The sequence below is a fragment of the Saccostrea cucullata genome, unplaced genomic scaffold (assembly GCF_032062105.1).
Source record: "Saccostrea cucullata isolate Sc308-1 unplaced genomic scaffold, CSIRO_AGI_Scuc_v1 ctg2375, whole genome shotgun sequence".
Classification (NCBI taxonomy): domain Eukaryota; kingdom Metazoa; phylum Mollusca; class Bivalvia; order Ostreida; family Ostreidae; genus Saccostrea; species Saccostrea cuccullata.
In genome coordinates, this window is record NW_026931665.1 from 148,669 (window position 1) to 175,770 (window position 27,102).

A 27,102-nucleotide genomic window follows, 5' to 3' on the forward strand; every position below is an offset into this window, starting at 1 on the left:
TTTAAGTTACAATAACAGAGAAGAAACACTCATTTTGATTCGTTTATTTCGATTTTTTATCCAATGAAATATGTTTTAACGAAATGTTTAACACGTACACGTACACGTACAGTTTGTTAAACAGGCCATGACGTTAGTTACGTGTACGTGTGAAATTACTTCTAAGTTTACACGTACACGTAGACGTACACGTTCAAATGCTTAACCTCTCTATGATTTTCGAGATTTGTGATTTCTGACTTTTTTCATTATATATATATATATATATATATATATATATATATATATATATATATATATATATATATATATATATATATATAGAAAGCACAAAGAAATTCACTTTTATATGGATACCCACTTCCGCCCCAGTCCGGGGTTGAACTCTCGACCTTCGGAATCTGTCTCCTAGCAGTACAGGAACAGCGCGCTAGACCGTTCGGCTATCTAGGCAAGTCGAAAAAACTTGCTTTCGATGCCGATGGAATTCTCGCGGCGCTGCCCTACACTACACGGTCATTGAGAATAGAAGTGAGATACAGTTATTTGGACATTAGTTTTAACAGAGGATTGTTACCAATACATGTTGTAATGAAATTAATTATTATTTATAAAGCACATTTACAACAACTCTTAAACTAACATAACTGCCCTAAGTGAAGAAATATTAATATAGAAACTAATGTCCAAATAACTGTATCTCACTTCTATTCTCAATGACCGTGTAGTGTAGGGCAGCGCCGCAAGAATTCCATCGGCATCGAAAGCAAGTTTTTTTTAACTTGCCTAGATAGCCGAGCGGTCTAGCGCGCTGTTCCTGCACTGCTAGGAGACAGATTCCGAAGGTCGAGAGTTCAACCCCGGGCTGGGGCGGAAGTGGGTATCCATGTAAAAGTGAATTTCTTTGTGCTTTCTATATTAATATTTCTTCACTTAGGGCAGTTATGTTAGTTTAAGAGTTGTTGGAAAATGTGCTTTATATATATATATATATATATATATATATATATATATATATATATATATTTAAAAGTAAAAATCCAAAAATATCACAAAACATTTACTGCAAGCACTTTCGCCATGTTTGGCTCTTCAGGCAGTTATAACTTGCGCTTGCAGTAAATGTTTTGTGATATTTTTGGATTTCTACTTTTAAATATACCAAAAACTGTACCGATTCTTCATTTTGTTTTTAAATTATATATATATATATATATATATATATATATATATATATATATATATATATATATATATATATATATATATATATATATATATATATATATATATATATATATATATATATATATATATATATATATATATATATATATATATATATATATATATATATATATATATATGATCGATATACCGCAGACGCTCACTATGAACATTTTAATGTTTTGTTGAGATTTCACATGTAAGTATCTTTTTTTCTAACTTCCTACATGTGCAAAAAGAATTTAAAGTATTGTTTTATTTGGAAGTGCACGTGTCCTGTAAATATAAAAGTCAAGTATTAATAATCTCAGGACACAATCAACCGGAACTATACAATGTACTTCAATGTAAGTACAATAAGTTGGAGGAAAGGAATTTATCATTTTTCGTTACTCGATAAAAGTGTCACTACAGAAATCCCAACGATCAAGAATTGCTGCCAGCGTTTGCCTTTCAAGATCTTATCTGGAAAAAATTAAATTGTTGGGGGGGGGGACTTAAGTTTATTCTTCAGGAAAAATGTGTTTATGCAATATTTATTGCCTAAACTGCTAATAATCATTCGAATTATACTATGGTGACTGTTTTTCAGATAAGAGTAAAACTAAGGTTCCCTGTTGCAGTACTTAGATACTGGAACAAAAATATCCCTCACTACTCAATTGCCATGAGTGCCGAGTAAAGGTAAACAATTCTCCACTGGCAAGTGGTAACTTCTTCATTTCACTGAAAAATTTCCTGGAGGAACAATAAATAATAGACAAACAATCAAACATTTTCATCCTTTTATTTATTTTTTTTTTACAAAAAATAAAAAAATAAAATGCGACCACAATGCATGACTGTAAAATTGTTCATATACATTTAATATATAGACTAAAACTAAAGCAACTGTAATATTCCGAAAATTTATATTGTTATCATATAGATTCAGTTATTAAGTTGCGAGGGTAAACATCCTCTTTAAAAGGTATATAAAGACTGAATTCACGTTACAGAGTGTTCATTCCAGCGCAAGCTGTGCTAAGAGTAAGACGTGTGTGAACCATAACAGCAGTAAGTGAGACTTAACAAAATAAAGTCAGCTTACAGAAGAAGTCCACCATTATTTAAAAATAAATAAGGTTTAGTCTACAGGAATTGAGAATTAATAAAGGCTGTTATGTTTTGGAGTGGCCACTCAGCGGCTAACCAGCAACGGAGGTTAGCCACCTCAACTGTAATTCGTCTTACGATTGTTGAACCTTACGGCAACCAGGCTGTTGTGTGCAGTGTGTCTGCCTGAATAAGGCTAGCAGTGTGCATAGCAGTTGAAGGGCTGTCACTTGTACTGACTGTGTCCTGAATAAGGCTGCAGTACAAGCATCAGCCCGAGGTTGGCCAGCATTAGAAATAGCCTACCCACTGCCATTTGCTTAATCATTTGTAATTATTTGATTTACTATTAAATATTAACGTGATTTGTTTGTATATTTTGCAGGCATTTGTAATCAATCATTTGTCAATCATTTATTAAGAAAAATTATATTATATTGGAAATCATCCCCCAAAACCTTGAATCGACAAGGCACGATCCCCGATTGCTATCTTATATTCCGCTCGACACGTTACACAACACCTGAAGCAAAGTGAATCACATTTACCACATCTTATGGTTGAATTGTAAAGCTACTATATACACGTACTCATAATCTCAAGCCACGGTCCGGAGTCTGCATTTAGCTCTCTCCTATATGTGGCTGCTTGATCACAAAAAGTGTCGTAATCATGAATTACGCCTCTCTATTGTGACGTCATATTCAGTCAATGACAAGTTGTGTTTCCATCGCAACTGAAATCAACAATTTACAACAGCAGTATACAAGAATTAATTCGTATAATGCGATTGGGTATTGAAAGGTCACATCAATGTTCATTATCAGACTATGCTTTACACGCATTGGTCAATAATTTAATGAACTACGAGAAATTCTCTTCTCATTCAACCACTGCTAGAATGGGAGAGGGTCGTATATTTTGGCCGTGTTTTGCGATGATGCTATAACTTTAGTATAAACTTTATACTACAAAGTTCAAAATTTGCAGGCATTATGATCATCATTTTTAGCTTTTCTGGTCAAAATTTGTCCGTTGTCTGTCGTCGTCGTCGTTGTCGCCGTTGTAGGCGTTGTCGTCATTGTCGTCGTAGTTGTTATTGTCGTCGTCGCTGTTGTATATCTTTCACATTTTCATCTTCTTCTCAAGAACCACTGGGCCAATTTCAACCAAACGTGCAACAAAGTATCCTTGGTTTAAGAGGATTCAAGTTTGTTCAAATGAAGAGCCAAGCCCTTTTTAAAGGGGAGATAATAACGAATTAGAGAAAAATTAATGGTATTTAAATAAAAAAAAATATCTTTTTCTCAAGAACCACTTGGCCAGGAAAGATAAAACTCATGTGGAATCATCCTCAGGTAGTGTAGATTCACGTTTGTTCAAATTATGGCCCCCGGGGGTAAGAGTGGGGCCAAAATGGCTGATAAAAATTTTAATAGGAATAGATAGGAAAGTCTTTTAAAATATTCTTCTCAAGAACCACTTGGCCAGGAAAGATGAAACTCATGTGGAATCATCCTCAGGTAGTGTAGATTCAAATGCAATGTATAGGGAAAAGTTTTAAATTCTTATTTTCAAGTACTTCAAAGCCATGCTTAGTGATATTTAAAGGGAATCATCCTCAGGTAGTGTAGATCTTAGTTTGTTCAAATTATGACCCCTGGGGGGGGGAATTCAAGCCCCCCCCCCCCCAATAACAGAAAAATTTAAGTTCTGATCTCATATGTGCTTTTTTCTAGCCAACTGCTCAGGTGAGCGACTTGGCCCCTGGGCCTCTTGTTTTAATAATGTGTAAAAGTATAAGTGAAGTATCCCTATAAATAATATTTTCCTCAAATCAAAGAGATCAAATGAATCAGTTGACGAATCACATCGCTCGTACCCTAACAAAAAAATACTATAGTAAACACTATAGTTTACTATAGTTAACTATAGTACGAAAGTTAAAACTTTGGAACTTTGATTAACTATGGTGAAAACTTTGGAACTTTGATTTCCTATAGTAATAACTTTGGAACTTTGATTTACTATGGTGAAAATTTTGGAACATTGATTTACTATAATAATAACTTTGGAACTTTGATTTACTATGGTGAAAACTTTGGAACTTTGATAAACTATAGTGAAAACTTTGGAACTTTGATTTATTATAGTAAAAAATTTGGAACTTTGGTTAAGTACTGTTAAACCTTTGGAATTATGTTTCTACTTCCCATTCAGTACATTTTAAGAAATTTCAAGAATAAGATTCATTTAAGTTTCTGAGAACGTTTAAAAAATATGACCTGTCCCCTAAATAACAAAGCACAAGAAATGAATTTTAATGTACAAAATGCTCTTATACCGATAAATAAGAAATATGTTTTATTATTTGTGAGGAAAATATATTAAAAGAGAAAAAATCCTTCATTTAGAATCAAAATATTTGCTTCCTTAACTTCAGATAACTTTTTTCTACTGTTAAATGTAAATATTGAATTTAAATTAATTACTTTGTATATTTGAATTAATATGAACAACAAAACAAGCCTAAACAAACCAATATCATCCCCCTTAAAACAGACTAATAATAATAAAAAAAATTAAAACAAAATACAAAAACTTTGTTAATTTGATTTGCTATAGTAAAAACTTTGGAACTTTGATTTTCCATAGTAATAACTTTGGAAATTTGATTAACTATTGTAGAAACTTTGGAACTTTGATTTATTATGGTGAAAACTTTGGAACTTTGATTGACTATGGTGAAAACTTTGGAACTCTGAATTACTATAGTAAACTTTATAATAGTTAACTATAGTTTACTATAGTATTTTTTTTGTTACGGCTTAGGGTTTATGAATTTGTTTTTAAAAATGTGCCGATAAGAACATTCATTTAAGCATTAATTCGGAACTATTTCATTTTTTTATTTAATAGGTTATTTAATTTCAAATACTATTGGTGCACGTAAATTGCAGACTTCATTCTTTCAATAGATAGATTGCTAATCCAGATCATTACCCGCACTGTTCGCATTGTTTAACAGAGTTTCACGTAGGCCTATGACGTCCAGCTCCGGTCTTTTCAGTTTATCTTCATATGATTGGTCTATTCTCCTATATCCGATAACCAGTCAAGTCAACCTCAAACCCTTTCAGCTTGAAATAAACCGGTGCCTAAGACTAATATTTCCCCTCCTATAGACTAGGATCAACATTGTGCTGCTACATATCTGGTGCTCCACATTATTGCCATGAATCACAAATTCAACAACGTCGGATTAAAAGTACTGTGGAACATAAAACCATGTCTTTGTCATTAATGATGTCAAATTTATTGAATTTTATACACAAGTACATCAGACCCTAGAGCATTTATGAAGGTGAATTTTGCGACATTATATTTCCATGAAATTTGATAATAAAGACATCTTCATTGACAATGATTGTTTTGAAAGTAAAAAAAAAAAAATATTCAAAAAGTTGGCTTTTTTCTGGGACAACCCTCGTATTGTGTTCCTGCTTCTAATTACACCCGTGTAATCTTATCCATGTGTATATCCAGAATTATAAATGGATTTCTTTTGTTTCTATGATATGATAGATACATGTACATGGGACAATATTCGTAAAGATACAAATTCTTTTACAGGACATTGTAGAAAGTTTGATATCTTCGGAATTCAAGGGTTTGGATCGGCCATGGAATGGATCTGCAAAATTACATTTTTTTCAACTATTATATTCGGTAAATATTACAAGATGATCTGTGTGTTTAATAACAATAGAGGCTAACTGCATTTAAAAAATTATAGAATATACCAGTGGTTTCAAAAACTCATGTCTTATATATATACATTGCCTTGGTATGAAAGCATTTAATTTTTTTTTTCGGAAATGAAAAGATGCTATTTCAATAATGCTTAATTGCATTGTATACCTTTTGTGCATGCTTAAACTTTTTTTAAACATGCATTTTTTAAAAATAAAGTACTTTAACATATACTTTTGTTTTTTTTTTCAAAATTGTTTATTGAAAAAATAGGTGATAATTGCTTGTAAAACAGACCTGCTTCTGTTAAGCTGAAGTTCATCAGAAACATTTAAAAGGATGCTTCTTTAAAGCTGATGTCTATTTTTAAATTCTCTTTGATAGACACTTTACCAGAGGGTAATGTAAATGATTGGTTTAGTGCTCAAGAAAATTGTCGAAATCAAGGAAAACAACTCACGACCAATTTATCTGCAAGTGTAGACGATTACTGGACAGGAAAGCACAAGAGATATTCCCAAATGATGAACATTTTAGGTAAAGCAAGTAAATTTAGAGAATAAATTTGGTATGCATACTGGTAATAAAATTAATTTTCTCTTTTTAATTCAAAAAATATAGGTTGCTTTGAAGATGAAAACTTTATATACAATACTCTTCAAATATTTGACATGAAGGAAGACGCTTCGATAGGCTTATGTCAAGAATATTGTATGAATATGAATTCAACTATATATGCTGTAAAGGTAAGAGAAATTTATGAATACAGTGTGCAAGGGAGTAACATAAAATTGCATGAATTCTTTCAAACGCAAAATATAATTAACCAGAATCATTGCATTCCGTTTTATTATATTTACGAGAGAGATTCAAAAAGTTTGTAGACTTTTGCCATATCTTTCATGTGAAATGTCATATTTATATGATTGAAAAAGAATTAAACATATTTCGTAATTTATCAAAATTATCAAGGAAATCGGGTCACAAAGCAGGGTCAAAATTTAGTTTTTTATCACTTATACATAACATAAAAAATGTTAAAAAATGATCAAAGAAATACATGTATGGTCACGGAGCAGGGTAAAAATTTAGTTACTTTCCACTTATACAGTATACAGTGTATAATATAAAAAATGGAACAAAGTCTAGGTAAAATGTAATTGTTTAGCTTAGATACATGTTTAATATTGTACATTTTCTATTACTTTAGATACTAAAAGGTATTTTTATACATCACTTCATTTAAAAGATATGAATTGCTAACGACATGTGACAAAAATGTTTAAACATCCAAAAACCCATGACGTTGAAGGACGTCACTTTTTAAATAATAAAACTGATAATTTTGGAGTGGTAAAATGTTTAACTTGGACGATGCCTCGTCTGTCAAGATACAATTTATTGTTTAAAATGTGTAAAATGAGAAAATACTTCATAAAACGTAATGTGCACTTCACTGTTGCGACCGTAAACGGTTGCTCAGTCTACAGAGCGCTTGCTCCGTGAACGGGAGGCCGTGAGTTCGAATCTCGACCGCGACTGACATAGTCGATAAAAAAAAGGGTAGCAACAGTTCCTTCGCCATGCACTCGTGACTTGAAGTGAAAGTTCCGGGTCCTTCGGATGGGACCTTAAAAACTGAGGTTCCATGTCACGGCAGGTGTTGGCGTGATAAAGAACCCTCACTGCTTAATGACTGAATGCTGAGTAAATGTCAAAATTTTAAGCTTTTCACCGGTGTATGGTGACGTCTTTCCATGAGTAAAAAATTCTCGAATGGGAATCAATCCATTTCACTGTTGCAAACTTGTGAAAGCAAAGTAACGCGTTAAGGAACTTGAACAAATTGGCAATCGAAAATAAGATTCTCGAACAATTACATGTATTAGCAAAGTAACTGTCAAGAGTTCAAGAGATAAATCTATGTATTTATGAATTAGGAAGATGCTGCAAACCGTATATGAAATGAAATGACAGTCTGGAGTAAATTTTCTCAATGGTGTTTTCGACATAAATATGTTGTTTAGCATGTTGTGTTAGTAACATGAGATCTATTTAATCAGATGAAATGGAACTTCACAGATTTCCAAAAAGTACCTTTACATATGAAAATGCGTTGACCTTTAATCTTGTAAAAATAATATGATGATAAGGATTTTTAAATGACACGCTTAGCGATGAAATACACGCAGATTATAAAAATATTCTTTTAGAAATACTATATTTTGAGTTATTACATTTAGCATTGATAAAAAAGGCAGAATGTAATAATGTAAAATGTAATAACTTTTGGGTTATTACATTGTTCGTCAAGAATAACAAATATTGTTATAATTTAATGTTTGATTATAATATTCTGCTTTATCTTATGTCTGCATTTAAGGCGACATAAAATGTAATAAAAACAAAATGTAATTGAAAAGAAATATAGATAAAATTTTATTGTATTCACCGCAAAACATTATCAATATATTTAATCTTATCTTTAAAAAAAGAAATTATGAATGGGTATTATGCTTGGGTGACTGAGTCGACTCGGAGAATGATATGAATTTCAGGCTATTTCTTTAATTTTCCATTAATTATGCACACATTACAAAAAATCGAAAATGAGATAATATGTCTCCAAATATAATAATGCAGAACTTATATGATATATAAAACTATGAATTTTTACTTGCTTTTTTACAATAATATGTTACGAACACCGAGAACGCAAGCACATAAATAACCAGCAGTTTTTGCAAACTGCTTGATTTAAAAGCTTCGCAGCACAGTTAAGGTTACAAAAAGAAGGCGGAGCCTAATTTGTACGGGAAAACTTGACTATGACATCATACACAATATACGTCAAACAACATTTTTTTAAAATGCCACAAAATGAGTTTATCTGCTAATTTAACCAGTAAGAAATCATCAAACTACATCAAAAATTACTACAGCGTGTTGTTTTGTTGTTAGATAAATCCCACCGAACAAGTTATAAACAAGTCACTGATCGCAATACACTTGTCAATATGACGCCATTTCTTACAACGTGACGTAGTTTGTATGCAGTGAGAGACAGATCAAGTAATATTTTCTCAACAAAATATGTATTCTCTAATTAAATAAAATATTATTTACAGATATCCTATGGGGAAAATGACTTGAATTAAATTTTAATGTCTTCTTCGCGATTTTATTTATATATTTTCTGTACATTACGTATTTAATTGACACTGCCGTATATTTGTATGCAAGTACATCGGCGGGTAATGTGGGGGGGGGGGGGGGGGGTCTTAAAAAATCGATCTAGTGCAAGGGCATACACACCATGGATCAAAGTAAGCTTTTACATTTCAACTATAGAACTATTAAGGTATCTGAAAAGTTCTGCAATCCTAATGAAATCTTAAAAACAATTCAATTATATCAATATTTCATGCCGCTGACCAACAAAAAATATTGCATTCGGTCATAAAAGTATAATTTTAACAATGAAATTGCAGAATTTAGACAGGATCGCAGCACTTTTTAGAAACTACAATGCTTTTTGAAAATATTTATATACTTAACTCGGAAATTTAACTTGGTTATGCCCTTGCACTAGTGATATTTATATATAACATCAATACTTCAAGTCAATGTGCTAAAATCGCGGGACTGCCGCATCACGTAACTAGTCTAAATATAAAATATAATCGTTCTCGATATGTAGTTGATAATCATAATTACAATTATCCGATATAAATAATGTACTAAAAATAATCGCCATCCCGATTACGAATACATTTTTAAATACAAAATTTAGCCGATATTTCCATTGCGCACCTTAACTGTACTGCGTTTAATCAAATGAATTCAATCGCATCAACACTTTACCTTGATATAATTCGAACAAAGCAAATATAGTGGCTAAAAGTATTTTTTTAATAGGAAATATCCCAAATAAAGACATATTAATTTTTTTGTGAGACATATTTACTTCAATTCAATTCAATTCATTTATTGACAACTCCATCATACATTGGCATATAGTCATGAATACAACAATTAACATACATAAAATAAAATATCAAAGAAAGCATATCAGGTTTGTTGAAGGTTTTCTTTCCTAATATCAAAACACTTTTTCAAAAAGTTACAAACTCTCCTAGCAGTTCTAATACTTGTAGGATTGATAATGTCAATAATAGGGTTTTCCTTCATGTAACATTGTGCATTGAATATATCGTAATATTGTAATCTACATTGATCATAACTAGGACAATAAAGTACAAAATGGTTTTCATTTTCAATAAAAAAAATTACAAAAATGACATACACGTTTTTCTCTAGGAATAGGTGGCCTTGAGTATCTCCCCATTTCAATATGTAGGGTATGAGCACTAATTCTTACATAATTACTTAATATATATATATATATATATATATATATATATATTGCAGTTTACTTCATCTTATTCCATATCGTTTAATAATTTCAACAAAAAGATAATGCATAAAATTGCAATTATCTGCAAGCCAAGAAAAGTTATGTATGACCCTTTGAATTTGAATTTGCATTTTGCATTATGATGCAATGAAAAAATCATAGATCACAAAATCCCGTGTAATAGAACAATATATTACAATTGGTGTGAAAATTCTTCTTAATCTTATTGAGTGTGCTATTTCATTTTGCGTTTTTATGCCTTGCTGACTCTGGAAAAAAAATGTAATTAGGCTAAATGTAAAAATTAAAAATGTTTTTCAAATAATATTTTACATTAGATGTTTTTGCATTCAGTTTGAAATTAACGCAGAATGTATTAATGCAAAATGTAGCAATCATAAAATTTTATTTGATTTTGCGTTTTACATTCTGCGTTGATCTTGACTCAAAATATAATAATGCAGTATGTGATGATGCATGTTCATTATACTTTGCTTTTTTTTTTTACATTTTACATTGTATGCTAATACATTATAATATTTTGTTCATGACATTTTAAACTTGCAATTAATTATAGAATAATGAATGCCGATGTCTTCAAAATCCTATCACAGCAGCCTCTCTGTCAGCAGGTAACTGTAATTATCGCTGTACAAATGAAGAAGATGATATCCTTTCCAATGAATGCGGAGGGAATGGGACATTCAATGTCTTCTCAACAATGGAAGGTAATAGAAATTATACAATATGACGTCTTATAATTCAATCTTTACGGAAAATGATTTCCATTTTATATGTATATTTAGAGATAAACTAAAAGTTTTATCTATGAATGCTACAATGCAAACAACTTCCTAAATTCTTTACTGGTCTAGTTTTGAGAAAATGCTTTACAAAAATGTACCACTGCGCCACTCTGGCGATGAAGGTGCTGTGCATTTTTAGATGGATTGAAATTTTGAGTAAAAAGACATTATTTATTACCTTTAAGGTATAAGTGAATGAGTTCATTTACATATATTTTGCAAAGTTTAATCGAAACCTTTAGATGTTTTGATATAAAATTATCAATTGCAAGTAAAGCATTGACAAAAAATAAAACAATAAAAAAAGGAAATCGTTCATCAATATAGGACACTTTCATCGTCTGCAGGACGCAGTTGTATAGCACTAATTATAAACGTAACTACTATACTATTAAAGAGTTTGTGTAATGGTTTGCAATACAGCATTCATATTTAGGACATTTAATTTAGTAAATCTCTTTATATACATATTAAGGACAGACGAGACGTTCCTTAATAATAGATAAATTTTTCTAAGAGTTTGTCATTGAAGTATTGCTACTTAAACATGTTTACTCGCAAAAAATTGAGGTACCTTACCAGGCATTTTTGCAAGATACCAGGGGTACTTTTTCTTATATAATCCTATGAGGAAGAAAAAATAATTTTCCAATTTCAAATGTTTAAGTGTTTGGATTTTTTAAAAAAAATGTTTAGAAACTGTTTTAGAAATCAGAATGTTATTAAAATTTTGAATATTCTTTATACATTACGAAGATATACAAAACAGATTCTGAAGAACGTCTCATCTGACCTTAATACATGTAGCATTTCATTGTCCGTAAAGTTTCGTAATAAGACGTCATATTGTATAGGCAAGTATTTTGGTGTTGCCTACGACTCAATCTCCGAATCAATCCTTTTTCAAAATATCCAATTGAAACATAGCTTTTCTTTTGAATATGGCACAAGAAAACCTAAACATAAACCAACTTTCATTGAAAATAATTATTTATAAAGAATTTGAAAACGATGGAAAGATAACTATGATAATGATAAATGAACAGAAGCGACATATCAAAATCATTTACAGACTAATATTGATTAATTATCACTTAATAGTTTCATGCCCGACATATTCCTTAATTATATTTACCTTTTAAAGTTGTTAAATTCGATGATGAAAAGCAATGTGTTGCACATGCATGCGAGGATGAGACTTTGAAAGCCCGGGACTGTACGGATAAGTTGAAAATGCTCTGTAATTCTACAGGTAGGTTCAACATTAAAGGTTATCTAGTATAACTTCATCTAAAAATGGATTAAATGCTTGTAATAAATTTAGACATACATGTATGTATAATATGTAAAATAAATCTATAAACATTTTTCCTTTCTATTAAGAATAGAGAACAAATATCTATATTCAAAATATATTTTGGAGATCGAACCCCATCCCTTCTCTGTCTCTCTCTCTCTCTCTCTCTCTCTCTCTCTCTCTCTCTCTCTCTCTCTCTCTCTCTCTCTCTCTCTCTCTCTCTCTCTCTCTCTCTCTCTCTCTCTCTCTCTCTCTCTCTCTCTCTCTCTCTCTCTCTCTCTCGGACGGAAATGTGTCCTTGGACGTTTGATGACAGTCATAGCTTTTGCACTTCTGAATTCAGTTTCAGAATGTTTCAGAATTCCTGACTACATGTTTTTAAAAATGATGGCATGCGTTTTGATTAGTTTTTTAGATGTGTTGCCGTTTTACAGACATTTGATATTACATATAAAACAATAGATGTAGAATGTGTTTTAGTTAGAATTATAGTCTGATTCCTGGTTAGAATTGTAACGTATTTGTTGATCTCAATGTTTGTACGACCTACTTTATTAGTCTATTAGATTTCATGTACGACTTGTCTATTGTGTCTTCTGTGTGTTTTATGTTGACTTCCGGTTTAATAAATGTTGTTCTGTTTATCCTGAGTCTTTATCCTGCATCATCTGCCCCGAACAGGCACGCATATGAAACATGGTGGCAGCGTTATAATCTAAAGAACCTAATCTTTTGCAATACCTAGCCATGGATAAATTGAAAGCTCCGAAAACGCTGAATTTCGATGCTACAGATTTAGCACACACGTGGAAAAAATGGAAAGAAGAATTCTCGCTCTATGTTGACCTAGCTATGGCAGAATCAGAGGAGAAACAGAAGGTGAAAATGCTTAAATACCTCATCGGAACACGTGGAAGAGAAGTGTATGACACACTAACATTCACTGATACTGAAGATAACAGAACTTTGAAGGTAATTTTAGAGAAGTTAGATGCCTATTGTAACCCTATGAAAAACGAAAGTGTGGAACGATACAAGTTTAATTCTAGGAATCAACAAAGTGGGGAAACAATCTACAGTTATGTGACTGAACTTAAGCTTTTAGCAGCACATTGTGGCTTTGGCGATTTAGAGGAATCGTTAGTCCGTGACCGCATTGTTTGTGGAATTAGAGATTTGCACCTACGGGAAAGACTTTTACGTGAATCGAACCTAACACTGAAAAGCTGTCTTGATATATGCAGAGCATCAGAATTGTCAAAGGAGAGAATGAAGGAGATTGAGACTCCAACAGCAGCAGAAGTACACGCTCTGAGAGGAAACGGCTACAAACAAAAGACTAATCTGCGCAGTGCTCAAGCGACACCAAAATTGTTAGCTAAAAACTGTATGTATTGCGGACGTAAACATGAAGCTAGCAAACTCAAGTGCCCAGCCTATGGAGAAACATGCCACATATGTAAAAAGAAGGACCACTTTAAAGCGATGTGTGGACAACATTCAAAGTCAACGCAGAAGTCTGGACAGAAACCAGGTAAATACAACAGAAAATTGCATCAAGTTACTGATAAGGACTCAGACTCCGACTCTAATGAAAACTACTATGACACAATCCGAAGTGTCACGTCTGAACCAGAGAAACATGTTTATGCAACTATGAATATCGGCAAAACACCCATAAAGATCCAAGTCGACAGCGGCGCAAGTTGTAATGTTATTCCGATAAGCAAGCTAGATGAGAGCGGATCCTACTACAAGCTCACCAAGTCAACAACTGTACTAACTACATACGACAAGTCTCGGATCCAGCTCCTAGGAAAAACAAGTCTGAAACTTGTAAATCCCAAAACCAAAGAACTCTATGACACCGAATTCGTTGTAGTGAAGCAGGACACAACACCAATACTGGGCAGTCAGACCATTCAAAGGATGAAACTAGTAACTATTCATTATGACAACATTCTAACTGTTACTGAGGAAACATTAACAGAAGAGTATGTTTTCAGCGAATACAAAGATGTGTTCGATGGTACAGGATGCTTAACAGGGACATATTCACTCCAAACTGACCCATCGATAAAACCTGTAGTCCATCCCCCTAGGAAAATTCCAGTAGCTCTGAGGGACAAGCTCAAGACAGAGCTGGAACGGCTTACAGAGAAAGAAATAATTACCCCTGTTACCGAACCAACACCGTGGGTAAACAATCTCGTCATTGTGGAGAAGCCTAACAAATTAAGGATTTGTCTCGACCCTCGTGATCTGAATGGGGCCATTCAGCGCAGCCATTACCCAATGCCCACAGCCGAAGAACTCTTACCAGACTTGAACAAAGCGAAGGTATTTTCTGTTGCCGATGCCAAAAATGGATTCTGGCATGTTCAACTTGACAAGGCCAGTTCAATGCTAACAACCTTCAACACACTGCATGGTCGCTATCGATGGCTTCGAATGCCATTTGGACTAAACTCAGCGCCAGAGGAATTTCAGCGGCGACAAAATCAGACTGTAGAAGGACTGCATGGAGTACGTTGTGTACATGATGATATTCTGATCTTCGGAGAAGGCGCGACTGACGAGGAAGCTTATCGGGATCATGACCGCAATTTCCGAGCACTTATGGAACGCTGTAGGGAAAAGAATCTGAAGCTAAACAAGGAGAAACTGAAGTTTAGACTCAAAGAAGTTCGGTTTGTGGGACATCTACTGACCAGCAGTGGAGTTCGTGCTGACCCAGACAAGGTCAAGGCAGTGAAAAATATGCCCACACCCACTGATGTGTCAGCTGTTCGACGATTTGTAGGTTTCGTAACCTATCTCAGCAAGTTTCTTCCCAGGCTTAGCGATCTTTGTGAACCTCTTAGAAAACTGACTGTTCAAGATGCAGAATGGAGCTGGCTTGAAGCCCATGATAAAGCCATACAAGAGATCAAGACACTAGTTTGTAAAAGTCCTGTCTTGAAATATTATGATCCTAAAGAGGAATTGACACTCCAATGTGATGCTTCGCTAACAGGATTAGGAGCGAGTCTGTTGCAAAATGGACAACCAATAGCCTTCGCAATCAGAGCTCTCACGGATGCAGAGACCCGTTACGCTCAAATCGAGAAGGAGATGCTAGCAATTGTATTTGGCTTAGAACGTTTTCACCAGTACACCTATGGACGCTTAGTACATGTGGAAAGTGATCATAAGCCTCTAGAATCTATCGTGAAGAAATCACTATTAGCAGCACCCAGAGGTCTTCAACGAATGCTGCTCCGGTTACAGCAGTATGAGTACACAATTTCTTATAAACCAGGAAAGACTATGTATCTTGCAGATACAATAAGCCGAGCTTACCTTAATGAAACAGGGACAACGAGCTTCGAAAGGGACTTAGAAATTGTAAACATGGTGCAGTACTTACCCATGACTGATGTTAGACTTTCCGAGATTCGCAAGCACAGCTATCAGGACGAGTCATTACAAGTTCTCATGGATGTCATACTTCATGGTTGGCCTCAGAAGCGACAAGAAGTCCCTCACCTTGCAAGACCATACTTCGACTTTAGAGATGAGCTGAGTGTTCAGGATGGAATTCTATTTAGGGGTGAGCGTGCAATAATCCCTAAAGCAATCCGTTTGGATATGATGCAGCGAATACATTCCTCGCACTTGGGAATTGGAGGATGTCTTCGCCGAGCAAAGGAGTATGTTTTCTGGCCTGGAATGCACTCTGAAATTTCTCAGTACATACAAAGTTGTGAAACTTGCCAGATGTTTGAAACCAAACAACAAAAGGAAACCCTGATACCTCATGATGTTCCAGACAGACCTTGGATGAAGGTTGGAACTGATCTGTGCTCATTTGCTGGAAATGACTATTTAGTGACTGTTGACTATTTTTCAAATTTTTGGGAAATAGATTTCTTGGAGAACACAAAACCTACAACGGTGATCAGGAAATTGAGGAATCATTTTGCTCGCTATGGAATCCCAGACATTGTCTTTTCAGACAATGGCCCTCATTTCAGCTGCAAGGAATTTGCTACATTCGCATTGGAATACGAATTCCAACACATCACGTCATCACCAAACTATCCGCAAAGTAACGGGAAGGTGGAACAGGCTGTGAAAACTGCAAAGCGTATAATGAAAAGAGCTCGCAACTCTCAACAGGATGTCTACCTCAGCATTCTTGACTTCCGAAACACACCAACAGAGGGAATGCAGAGTAGTCTTGCACAGAGATTAATGTGCCGTCGAACAAAGTCGCAACTACCAACAACCCCAGCTCTTCTTGAACCAAAAATCCCAATGTCTGCACATGCGGAAATCAAGCACAACAAGCATCAACAATGCAAGTACTACAATAGAAACGCAAAGGACCTACCTGATTTAGAACATGGACAGCGTGTCTGGATAACACCAAAACGAAATGATCCAACAAAATCGTGGACAAAAGGGACTATTGCTAGCAAAGTGAACATTCGGTCTTACGAAGTAAACACAGACGAAGGACAGTCGCTTCGCAGAAACAGGAAAGATATCCGTATCCACAGAGGTAAAAACGAACAACCACGACAACCTGTAGACCTTGATATACCAGATTCGAAACTAGATGCAGACAACCCAAACACTGACAAATCCGACCAGTCGAAGTAGTCCGTTCAAGCACGCGAACCAATAGTGTCCAATGAAACACGTGAACATCCACAAATTCATATTCCGCAACACACCAGATCGGGAAGGGTTGTGAAATTGTCATTGAAATACAATGACTTTGTATCAACTTGACACTGCCATGGCTTAAATGTATATATGAAGTTTTGTAATGCATGCTACTATATGTCCATTTAGTTTAAAGACAAGTCTAGTTTCAGATACATTCTAGTCGTATGTCAATTTAGTTCAATATCAGTCTATCTTTGAAATATGTTCTAGTGAAGTTCTATTTTTATTTCTTAAAGAAAGAGGGATGTAACGTATTTGTTGATCTCAATGTTTGTACGACCTACTTTATTAGTCTATTAGATTTCATGTACGACTTGTCTATTGTGTCTTCTGTGTGTTTATGTTGACTTCCGGTTCAATAAATGTTGTTCTGTTTATCCTGAGTCTTTATCCTGCATCATCTGCCCCGAACAGGCACGAATATGAAACAAGAATATACCTTTATTATACGTGACGTGTGTATAATATATTATATTTATTTAAAGAATATAGAACATATAAAAAATGAATTTATAGAATGATTTTTTTTAATATACATAAAAGTCACTCATTATTTAAAAAAAAAAAAAATCAACTGCCATTTTTTTAAAGATTAATAATTTTGAACCTGATAATTTATTAATTCTCCATTTCCTGTTTTGTTGCTTAGTTAAGAAATAAAGCATAATTTAAAATGCAAATAATTGTTTAATATCTTTTATTATTTTCATATTCTTTCTTCATAGATATAAGATCACATTTCACCATCAATCAATTGAATATACAATTAAGTAATTATATATCACCTGTACAAGTTCCCTTTTTGCATTTATTTTTTCTTTAATACCTGAAATTCATATTTTTGCAAAACGGGAACAAAACGTACAAGTATAAATTGATATTCCTTAAATCGCAGGCACATTAGGTAACATGTTTCTTGCAATAAGAGAATATCCCATACATAATTATACATAAAATGTCTTGAACCTTTCTAGGTCGGGCACATCAACTTGTATTTTTTTTCTGAAATCTCTCGTCAAACTTGGTCTACTTCTTCAACAATCCGTAATTGTTGTTTGATGTGCAATTCTGTTTGCAAAATCTATATATTGTTAGATAAGGGGTATATTTATTCATTACAAGAAAAATAAGTAACGTTAGGTGCCAGTATTTTCACCCTTTTTATTAAAGAGTAGGTGTGTTCCTCGAATGCCAATTTGCAATTACAAACAGTACTTAAAGAGAAATAAAGAGACCCAAAAAGGAGTACAAATATAAATAACCTGTTTAACCTGTTACATCTGGGTTAAATAAATTAAATAATATTCATGTTAAAGTATCATACAACTTCGCACGAACATTAACATCTTTTTGGTTGATAGTCTTCATACTATATTTGATGGTATATTAATATAATTCACACTTTCCTGACATTCCCGAATGATATTTAATTTTTTTTTTATCAATCATTATTTTCTTTAAATCTACATAAACATATTTATTTTAATTTATTTATCTGTTTTTCAAGGATATCCGGTCCTCAGCCAGGATGGATAACTCCAAAAATTCATTTAATTTAAAAAGTATCAAAATGAGGCTTGAACATGAAAACATTTCATTCAAAAAATTTCATTCAATTCATCTTTATATGATTCAAGATTTATGGAAGTCTTTGAAAAGGTCTTATAAAAAGTTGAAATTTGTACAATATAAAAGGAAAAAAATAAATACAGTTTTAGAGAAATAATATTTTCTTGAATCAAGCCTTAGATACCGATGTTTATTAACATGATATGAAATAAGAAGTGATTTGTGATGTCTTGCAATGATAACAAAAAGCCTCTTACACTATGTATAAAATAATGAATGAATAAAATAGAAGACATAGAATACCAAATACCAAGAACAAAAATCATGACAATTTCTCTGAATGCCTGGATGCCTAATATTTTTAACCCAGAATATATTTCTTGATCAATTTGCAATTAGAAAATATATAGCTAATACTCCTAACGCTATTCGCTTTTTCTGAATATATATTGAAAATTTGACAATTTTTTTTATATAGTATCATTAACTTTTATGTTGATCTTTCAAGAAATAGTTACTGGTCATGGTAGCTCAGTTGGTAAAGCGCTCGCTCCGTGATCGGGAGGTCGTGAGTTCGTATCTCGGCCGCGAATGATCTAGTCAATAAAATGGATAGCAACTGTTCCTTCGCCATGCGCTCGGCACTTTGAAGTGAAAGTTGCAGGTATTTCGGACGATACCTTAAAAACCGAGGTCATGTGTCAGCGGCAGGCGTTCGCACGATTAAGATTCATCATCATTGCTCAATGGCCCTGAGTGCCGAGTAAAGGTCAAAATTTGAAGCCCTTCACCTACCGTGACGTTTTCATATAAGTGAAAAATTCTCGAGAGGGACGTTAAACAATATACAATCAATCAATCAAGAAATAATATGGGTAAATTTACATTATTTTTTTTATTCAGAGATATTTTTTATGAGTATTTTCAATTACTTAACAGCTAATTTTATGAACCTGAAGATTGGACTACCTTAAAAAAAACCTTCTTTATCTGGACAAAACAAACCTGTTTTCTGCACTCATATATTTTGCATAACTAGAACTTATTTGAATATTGATTTGTATTTCTTTGTTTAGCTTGGTTAACATGTATCACAATAGCTCATTAAGCATCAGTTGTCATTGTGGCATTTTTTCTAAATTGGTAAACTAAAGAGATTGCAATTTTTTTTTAATTTTAAATTTTAAATAGGTGTATCCATTATATGTAAAACATTGTATAGAATGGTATTCTTTTCAGTATTTACAGGATTTCAAAAACGCATCATCGACCCATTACCGACCAGGGTGAGGTGCGAAATTCTCGCATATTTTTCATATCAATCAATGAAGCCATAATAAATACGGCTAACTTGAACTCTGAGAAAAGCAAACTATTAACAACTGATTGACATTACATGTAATATGAACCCATTTCTAATTTAAAATCGTAAAAAAATAAAGGAGATTATTCATAAATCTATCAAATCTATGAAAAAAAAAATGTTGATGAAAAAAAATCAAAGAATGGCAGGAGCTGAACAAGAATGCAATATAAATAACAATGTATTTACAATTTAAATCACAAAGTAATTAGAAAGTCAAGCAGGTATTTCGAAAATTATGATTAAAAAGAATCATTTTGAATTTAATGAAGTGATTGAAAAATACATAATATAAGATTTTTGAAAAAATGAATTAATAATGAAGAGAATGGTTCATTATCTACATCCCATCTTGTGAAAAAATTCTCAAAACCGTCACGAAATATTTAGGATACACGAACATGTAAAAATAATGCAGATATTTGCCCCCAAAAATGTGTTTCTGAAACACTATGCGCCGGCGGATACAATGTTATAAAAACATTTTAAGCATAAAGATCACGCGGTCATTGATCTTGGTGTCATTTAAAGAACTTGGTTCGTGCAGAATGCATACCAAACATGAAGTCTCTACCTCTCATGGTTCAAAAGTTACGGTGGAGGTTCCAACAAGCTATTTTTAGCACATAGGACACAGTAAAGGTCACAAGGTCATTGACTATAGTGTCATATGAAAGAGCTTCATCAGTGGTGTATGCATAAAAAATATGAAGTTTGTATCTTTTATGGTAGGTTACAGTTTGCAGAAAAACTATTTTTAGCATATAGGTCACAGTCAGGGTCACTAGGTGACCTTGGTGTCATTTGAAACAGCTGAATTAGTGGAGTACGTATACCAAATATGAAGTCTTTTTCATTCATGGTTCAAAATTTATGGCGAAGGTTAAAGTTTGCAAACAAACAGACAAACAGATAAACAGACAAACAGACAGACATACAGGACAAAAACATTATACATCTCGGATCTTTCGATCCGGGCACATAAAAAAATCTGAAGTAGAATAAAGCTATGGACACTGAAAAAAGATAAATGGGTGGAATTTCATCAACCGATTTATTTGCTTGTTCTTGATCGTCCTTTTCGAGAATTTTTCACTCATATTGAGACGCCACTACTAGTCAGGAGAGCTCCATATTTTGATTTATTTTCAGCAGTCAGTGCCATTGCGCAGTGGGGGATCTTTTTTTTGTCAGCTCTTACTTCAAGTGGATCCTGGGTTTATATGGTCTCATGCAGCAATTAAGTCCCTCAGTGGTATGCGAACCCGCTACATAAGGATCAAGATATCTTACTTCGCAACTCTAGAACAGAAGTGATAATCACTGAGTCACTAGAGCGAATTCATCAACTGTATGAATCAGTTATCGATTTACCAATATTAAATATTTTACTTGTGACATACAGCCTATGCAATTATTTTATATCATTATTTTAATAAATTCAATATAATTAAATTCTATATGTATTTTGGATTTCCCTTTGTATAAGCAACACTTTGCATAATATAAAAAAAATTGTCTAGACGAGATGTTTTCTAATGTAGATTCTTATAATCAAAAACAAAACATAAATTATTTTGATATAGAAAATAAATTATCGTGATTTTCTACGACTCAGTACATCAAAATTTACGATTTTTCTACACTTTTAGGACACCCCTCAAAATAAAAAAAAAACATCGAGGATTTTGGACATGAAATTAAAATACAACTGCTTCAATAAAAATATAAGTTTAAACATTAGTACAACTTGTGATTTCTCATCATTAAAATTAATAAACTTTGTGAAACCTTCTTCTGGTTCTTCATACACATATCCCCTTGATTATATGACATGGAAATATGATAGATTTCTTCATTTATGGCATTTTCAGTTTTCAAAGAACAGGTCTTCAAGCAAAATGTTTGACTTTCAATAGACCCTTATTTTACTCCATTAATAGTCAACTTGTCATCTGCTTTCACTTATAGCGGGCGATATTAATTTATGTCTGCCTTTCCGTCCTTTTTTGTCTGTTTTAGTTTCTGTTTGTCTCTAACACTTTTTTTCCAGGCAATAATTCAACAAAGATTTGTACTTTCATATGAAAATGTACTTAACAACTCCCTACGGCCTAACCAAAACAATAAGTAATAGATTTTGAGGTGGAAAAGTCTATGGTCACGAATTTAAACATTGTATGAAATTAAAAATCTTTTTTTTTTCGAGAGAAGTGTTTGATATTTTCAATAATATTTTATAGCATATTCAACTCCAAATTTCATGGAGTACACCCTTCTCCAGAATTGCACTCATTTATACTTTCAGAGGAAACGTAAAAAAATATCAAAGGAGACGAAAGATGTGTTAACTGTTACCTTCTTACCTTGCAAATATATTCTATGAAATAATGACTTTATAGTTTCCAGGTCATTTGCTGTTAATAAATGCATGTCTTAAACATGAAATGAGTTTAATGTTTTGTGGATTTTCTTTTTTAGCTTCAAAATTTAATTTTTGTAATATTTATACGACTCTGAAAATTCCAAACAACATTCCAATGAATGTTTGAAAAAAAAACAATTGCAAGAGATAAGACTAAAGTAAAGAGCTTCAATATATACCCTGAAAGAAAAAAAATATATAATGATAAAATAAAACAAAGAATAAATTATGTAATAATCATTTTATCAATGTATTTTAGTAATCACCCCTTCAAAAAAGAAATGGAAAGATTCACTTAATGAATGTAAATCATCGTATGGATTATATACAATTGGGCATAGAAATTCGTCGAATCTAAATTTAAGATGTCAGACAGCAGAATCTGAGACACTGTGGATTGGAGTTGTACGGGAAAAATACGTTTCAAAGGATACTGGTAAATTGAAAAAAATTACTTTTAAGGACAGATGGTACAAACAACCTTTTGACAAAAAATACACTTACAACTTGAATAATGTTTTAATGAGTAAAATTAACGTAGTTTTTCATTTTTTTTATTTAAATTTTCACAAAAATGGGATTTACAGTTTTAAAAAATGTATAGATTAATAAAGATGATTTCGGATAGGAAGAAATTTGAACATCATAGATGATTTACAACTTCTTTATATATTAAGAAATTTATTATTTGCATCATTTTCAATGAAATAAGACCAAAAATATTTACCAATCCAGTCATCCCTTTCTTGTTTGTGCCATCTGTCCTTAGATTTATATATATACTTAAATAGTTGCAGTCATACCTACAAATATCTTTATATAATAACAAGGTGCATGTACTTTGAATAATTTTGTTTTATAAGGACATAAAATCCATGACAAGAAATTGTACTTCCGATGTCAAAAGTGCAAGAAAGATGATTGTGCATACGAAAAATGTTCCAAAGTTATAAAAAGCGATATCATTTGCTCCTCTGTGAAAACTTCCGAACAGGTAAGGTAAAGTTTAATTTCATTTTAATATTTTAGAAGATACCTGAGTACATGTAATATATCCGTCTTTTTTCTTATCACTTTAGATGTATAACAATTTTTGACTAGAGAAAAAAAAAATAGAAAGGTCAAGTAAATCCCGGTATATATTGTGGCCTATTCTGTTTCTTTCAGATTGAAATCAATAAAGATTTGTCTGAGTAGCTTTTGTCAAGAATAGAATTTTCAATTTGGTCGTTTCTGGATTTTCAAGATTTGATACAAATTTACTTCGTCTTTGAAAATGGGACTTGCATTAAAGGACGTTTACTTGATTTTTTGATATATTGATGTTTTCCACTTACTATTAAAATCATTTATATAATCATCGTCATTTGAGAGTTTTCCACAAAATTATTATTGGACATATATATTGCATTTTTTTGTATTTAAGAAGAACTTTTATTTTTGTAGATATTACTTATTTTCAGTCCGATATTTACTATACAGATATTTGTTAACTTTATTTAAAACACAAAACTTTTTATTCTATAGGAATCCTCATCGCCACATTATATTGAAGTCTCTACAACTGAAACTATAACGGGTAATTATATAAGTATTTATTCTTCCGTCAGATTACGCACCCTGTAAGGTGTCGGACATTCCTTAATGTTTTAATATTTATGTTTAAGATGCTGGGTGAATTTTAGAAATCACAGGTATTCGTGGTCCTGGAAAAAATCCTTTGAATGAAATGAAGGTTATCAGATTGTGCAGATTAATTTATATATTTAACGTTAAGTAAGGGCACATGTTTCTGTTAAATAAGCACGAAAAATATTAATGTAGTCATTGATTCTTTCTCCAAAATGTAAAAACTGTAACAAAAAAAAATCAGTCAAAACACAGGAAAAACTGAAAAAAAAATAAATTCCATGTATCTTTCTTTCATTGAACAGTCTGCTAGACATTGAAGAAAAATATTTGGATGTGAAAAATTTTATTAAAAATCCATGTATAATCATTTTTATTATATTTTATTATTAATGTTTAGTTTCTTTGCTTTTGTAAGTAAATATGCAACTTTTATATATAATATAAACCCAATTCTATTCAATCACATGCAAAAGTCCGTTATTTTTTTTCAACAATTATAATTTAAAAATGTTTCCAACTTCATACGTTGTGTATTTTGTTAAAAAACAAAAGATGACTGCACTAAACGTTGCATGTGTGGGTCTTTTTCGGGCTCTTTTGTTGCTTTTAATCTTAACCTAATTTCATTTTAATATTTTTCCTAAAGAAGTAAATAAAATTGACAGTCAATTTAAATGTTAGAAATAATGTTTGACTGTAAAATAAAAATTAATTTCGTTTTTTTTTTTTTGTGTGTCCCTTACGGTTTTCCAAATACAAAGAATTTACACATATTAATTATTTCATATGCAAAAAAAGTCTAGAATGAGATTTCACAAAAACATCCACACATAGTATAAGACTGAGATAAAGTCCGTCCAAAAATATAATTTCCAACCCTCATATAAAAAATAAGTTTAAATCATTAAATAAATAATAATTTATCATTTAACAAGTATTTAAAATACGTGTTTCAACCTTTTTATACAATGTATTGTTACTATACACGATCTGTTGTGGGATCCCAAATTCCGATGTACTAGTATATCCATAAAAATTTTAATATATCAGTTGCGTGATTACTGAATATCCTACAGCTTCAACGGACAATATTATCACCTCATAAACATATATCAAGGTTAATAATCAACACAGCCACTCAAAATTTAAAGTCTGAAGTTAAATTAAATTGTCCGGGTATTCTTTTTAAATAGGTCAAATGTCAAGGTCATGTGAATTGTAAACTGTTATTATTTTATATTGCTTTATGACAATCGGTGCACATACTAAATAGCATAGAATTGCCTCCTTGTATGTCAAATAAATGCTCTATATTTTCACTTTTAACATTTCAAAGGACATGGTCAAGGGTCACAATATCAGTAACCATGACATATCACTAATGCCAAGCAATAAATGTGCAAAATATGAAGTCCATATTTCTTACAGTTCCTGAGAAAAAGATGTGATGGACTGACAAACGGACACCTAGACGGACGGACAGACAAACACCGGGAAGAGTAATTCCTTAGTACCACCCTGCTCGGCAGGCGACACAAAAATATAAGATCACTTCTTAATATCTTTCAGAGATTAAGAAATTGTAATAACCCCCGCCTAAAAAAAAGATTCGTACTTTGTAAATACATACTTTTATTTGTTGTAATTACGTACATATAAAGTTGTGAATACGATGTTGATCACTTCTGCAATTAAAACGATTAAAATAAATGTGTATTTTTTGAAAATTTATATTTATACATATTTCGCATGCCATTAAATGCAGTCATCCTATGCATTCAAATGTTAATGTATTGAAAATTTAATTTGATATTTTTCTGACTGGAACAAGCAATCATTTAATCATTTGATCATTTTAATTTAGAATGATACAAAGGAACTTTTTTTTTTTAGGATAAACCCTCAATTTTTACTAACTAGACTAGTGTGAGTGTGTGTGGAAGGGTGTGTTTGTATTTTTATTTAAAGATTTATTTCTAAAAAAATTGATTATTTTTTTTTAGATGGAAACTACTTTACAATCTTTATAATCTTCCCTATTGTTTTCGGAATTATTGTAGCTGTATCAGTTATAATTTTCTATCGAAAGTAAGTACAAACATGTATATCAAAAAAACTCAAAAAATTTTCTGTGTAGCATAAATAATATGTAATATGCATATCTCGAAATGTTCTATCACTCTTGAGGTGTTTGTTTAGAAAAAAAGCAGTCTGCGTCACGCAAGCAGCCGTTGATAAAGAGACCCAACAATCAGCAGAGAAAGATGAGTTTATTTCAAAGCAATGTCAGTATCTAGGGAAGCAATCTTCTTCGCGCAGTATTGGTTCGGAGACGAATGAAGAAAATGCAGTCCCAATATATACAGTCAGTGATGAAAACTGTTATGATAAATCTGACTGGAAAATTGTGAGGAAGGAAGAAACTCCAGGTAACATTTATGACCATGCACCTGGCAAAGATAAAAGTGAAGAATCTTTTTATGACTCAACCACAGACACTCGTATGAAGGATGTCCTTGTAGAGGATACATACGATAAAGTTCTACAAACTTAATCTAGGTTAGAATATTCAGTCGACATGAGATTTATAATAAATGCTATTGACGACGAGGAACTAGCATAATTTCCAGTTTATTAATTACCTTGTATATTACAGTGTATAATATTAAGTGTATACTATTAAGTATTAAACTTAATAATTAATTCATATACTAGGAAGCTACCAATTATCAGAAAATATTATTAAAACAAAGTATGCTTCCAGCATAAAAATATTTTACTTGAAAATGTTTCATGAAGATA

General features: G+C 32.2%; 1 protein-coding gene across 1 annotated transcript; it reads left to right on the plus strand.

The window, feature by feature from the left end:
* The first annotated feature begins 2,389 nt into the window (after positions 1–2,389).
* Positions 2,390–26,854, plus strand: LOC134233232 (uncharacterized). Its single transcript, XM_062715213.1, has 9 exons — positions 2,390–2,498; positions 5,956–6,051; positions 6,460–6,612; positions 6,697–6,821; positions 11,070–11,220; positions 12,443–12,550; positions 22,928–23,104; positions 23,532–23,667; positions 26,500–26,854. Exons 1-9 carry the CDS (start codon positions 2,390–2,392, stop codon positions 26,852–26,854), a joined length of 1,410 nt encoding a protein of 469 aa, XP_062571197.1.
* Positions 26,855–27,102: the final 248 nt, after the last annotated feature.

Excerpts from the sequence above, each read along its gene's own strand:
- LOC134233232 (XM_062715213.1), top strand. The coding sequence starts at position 2,390 with ATGTTTTGGAGTGGCCACTCAGCGGCTAACCAGCAACGGAGGTTAGCC. Across the intron at positions 6,822-11,069 it reads CAACTATATATGCTGTAAAG|AATAATGAATGCCGATGTCT; the intron begins GTAAGAGAAATT and ends AATTAATTATAG. Across the intron at positions 23,105-23,531 it reads ATACGTTTCAAAGGATACTG|GACATAAAATCCATGACAAG; the intron begins GTAAATTGAAAA and ends TTGTTTTATAAG.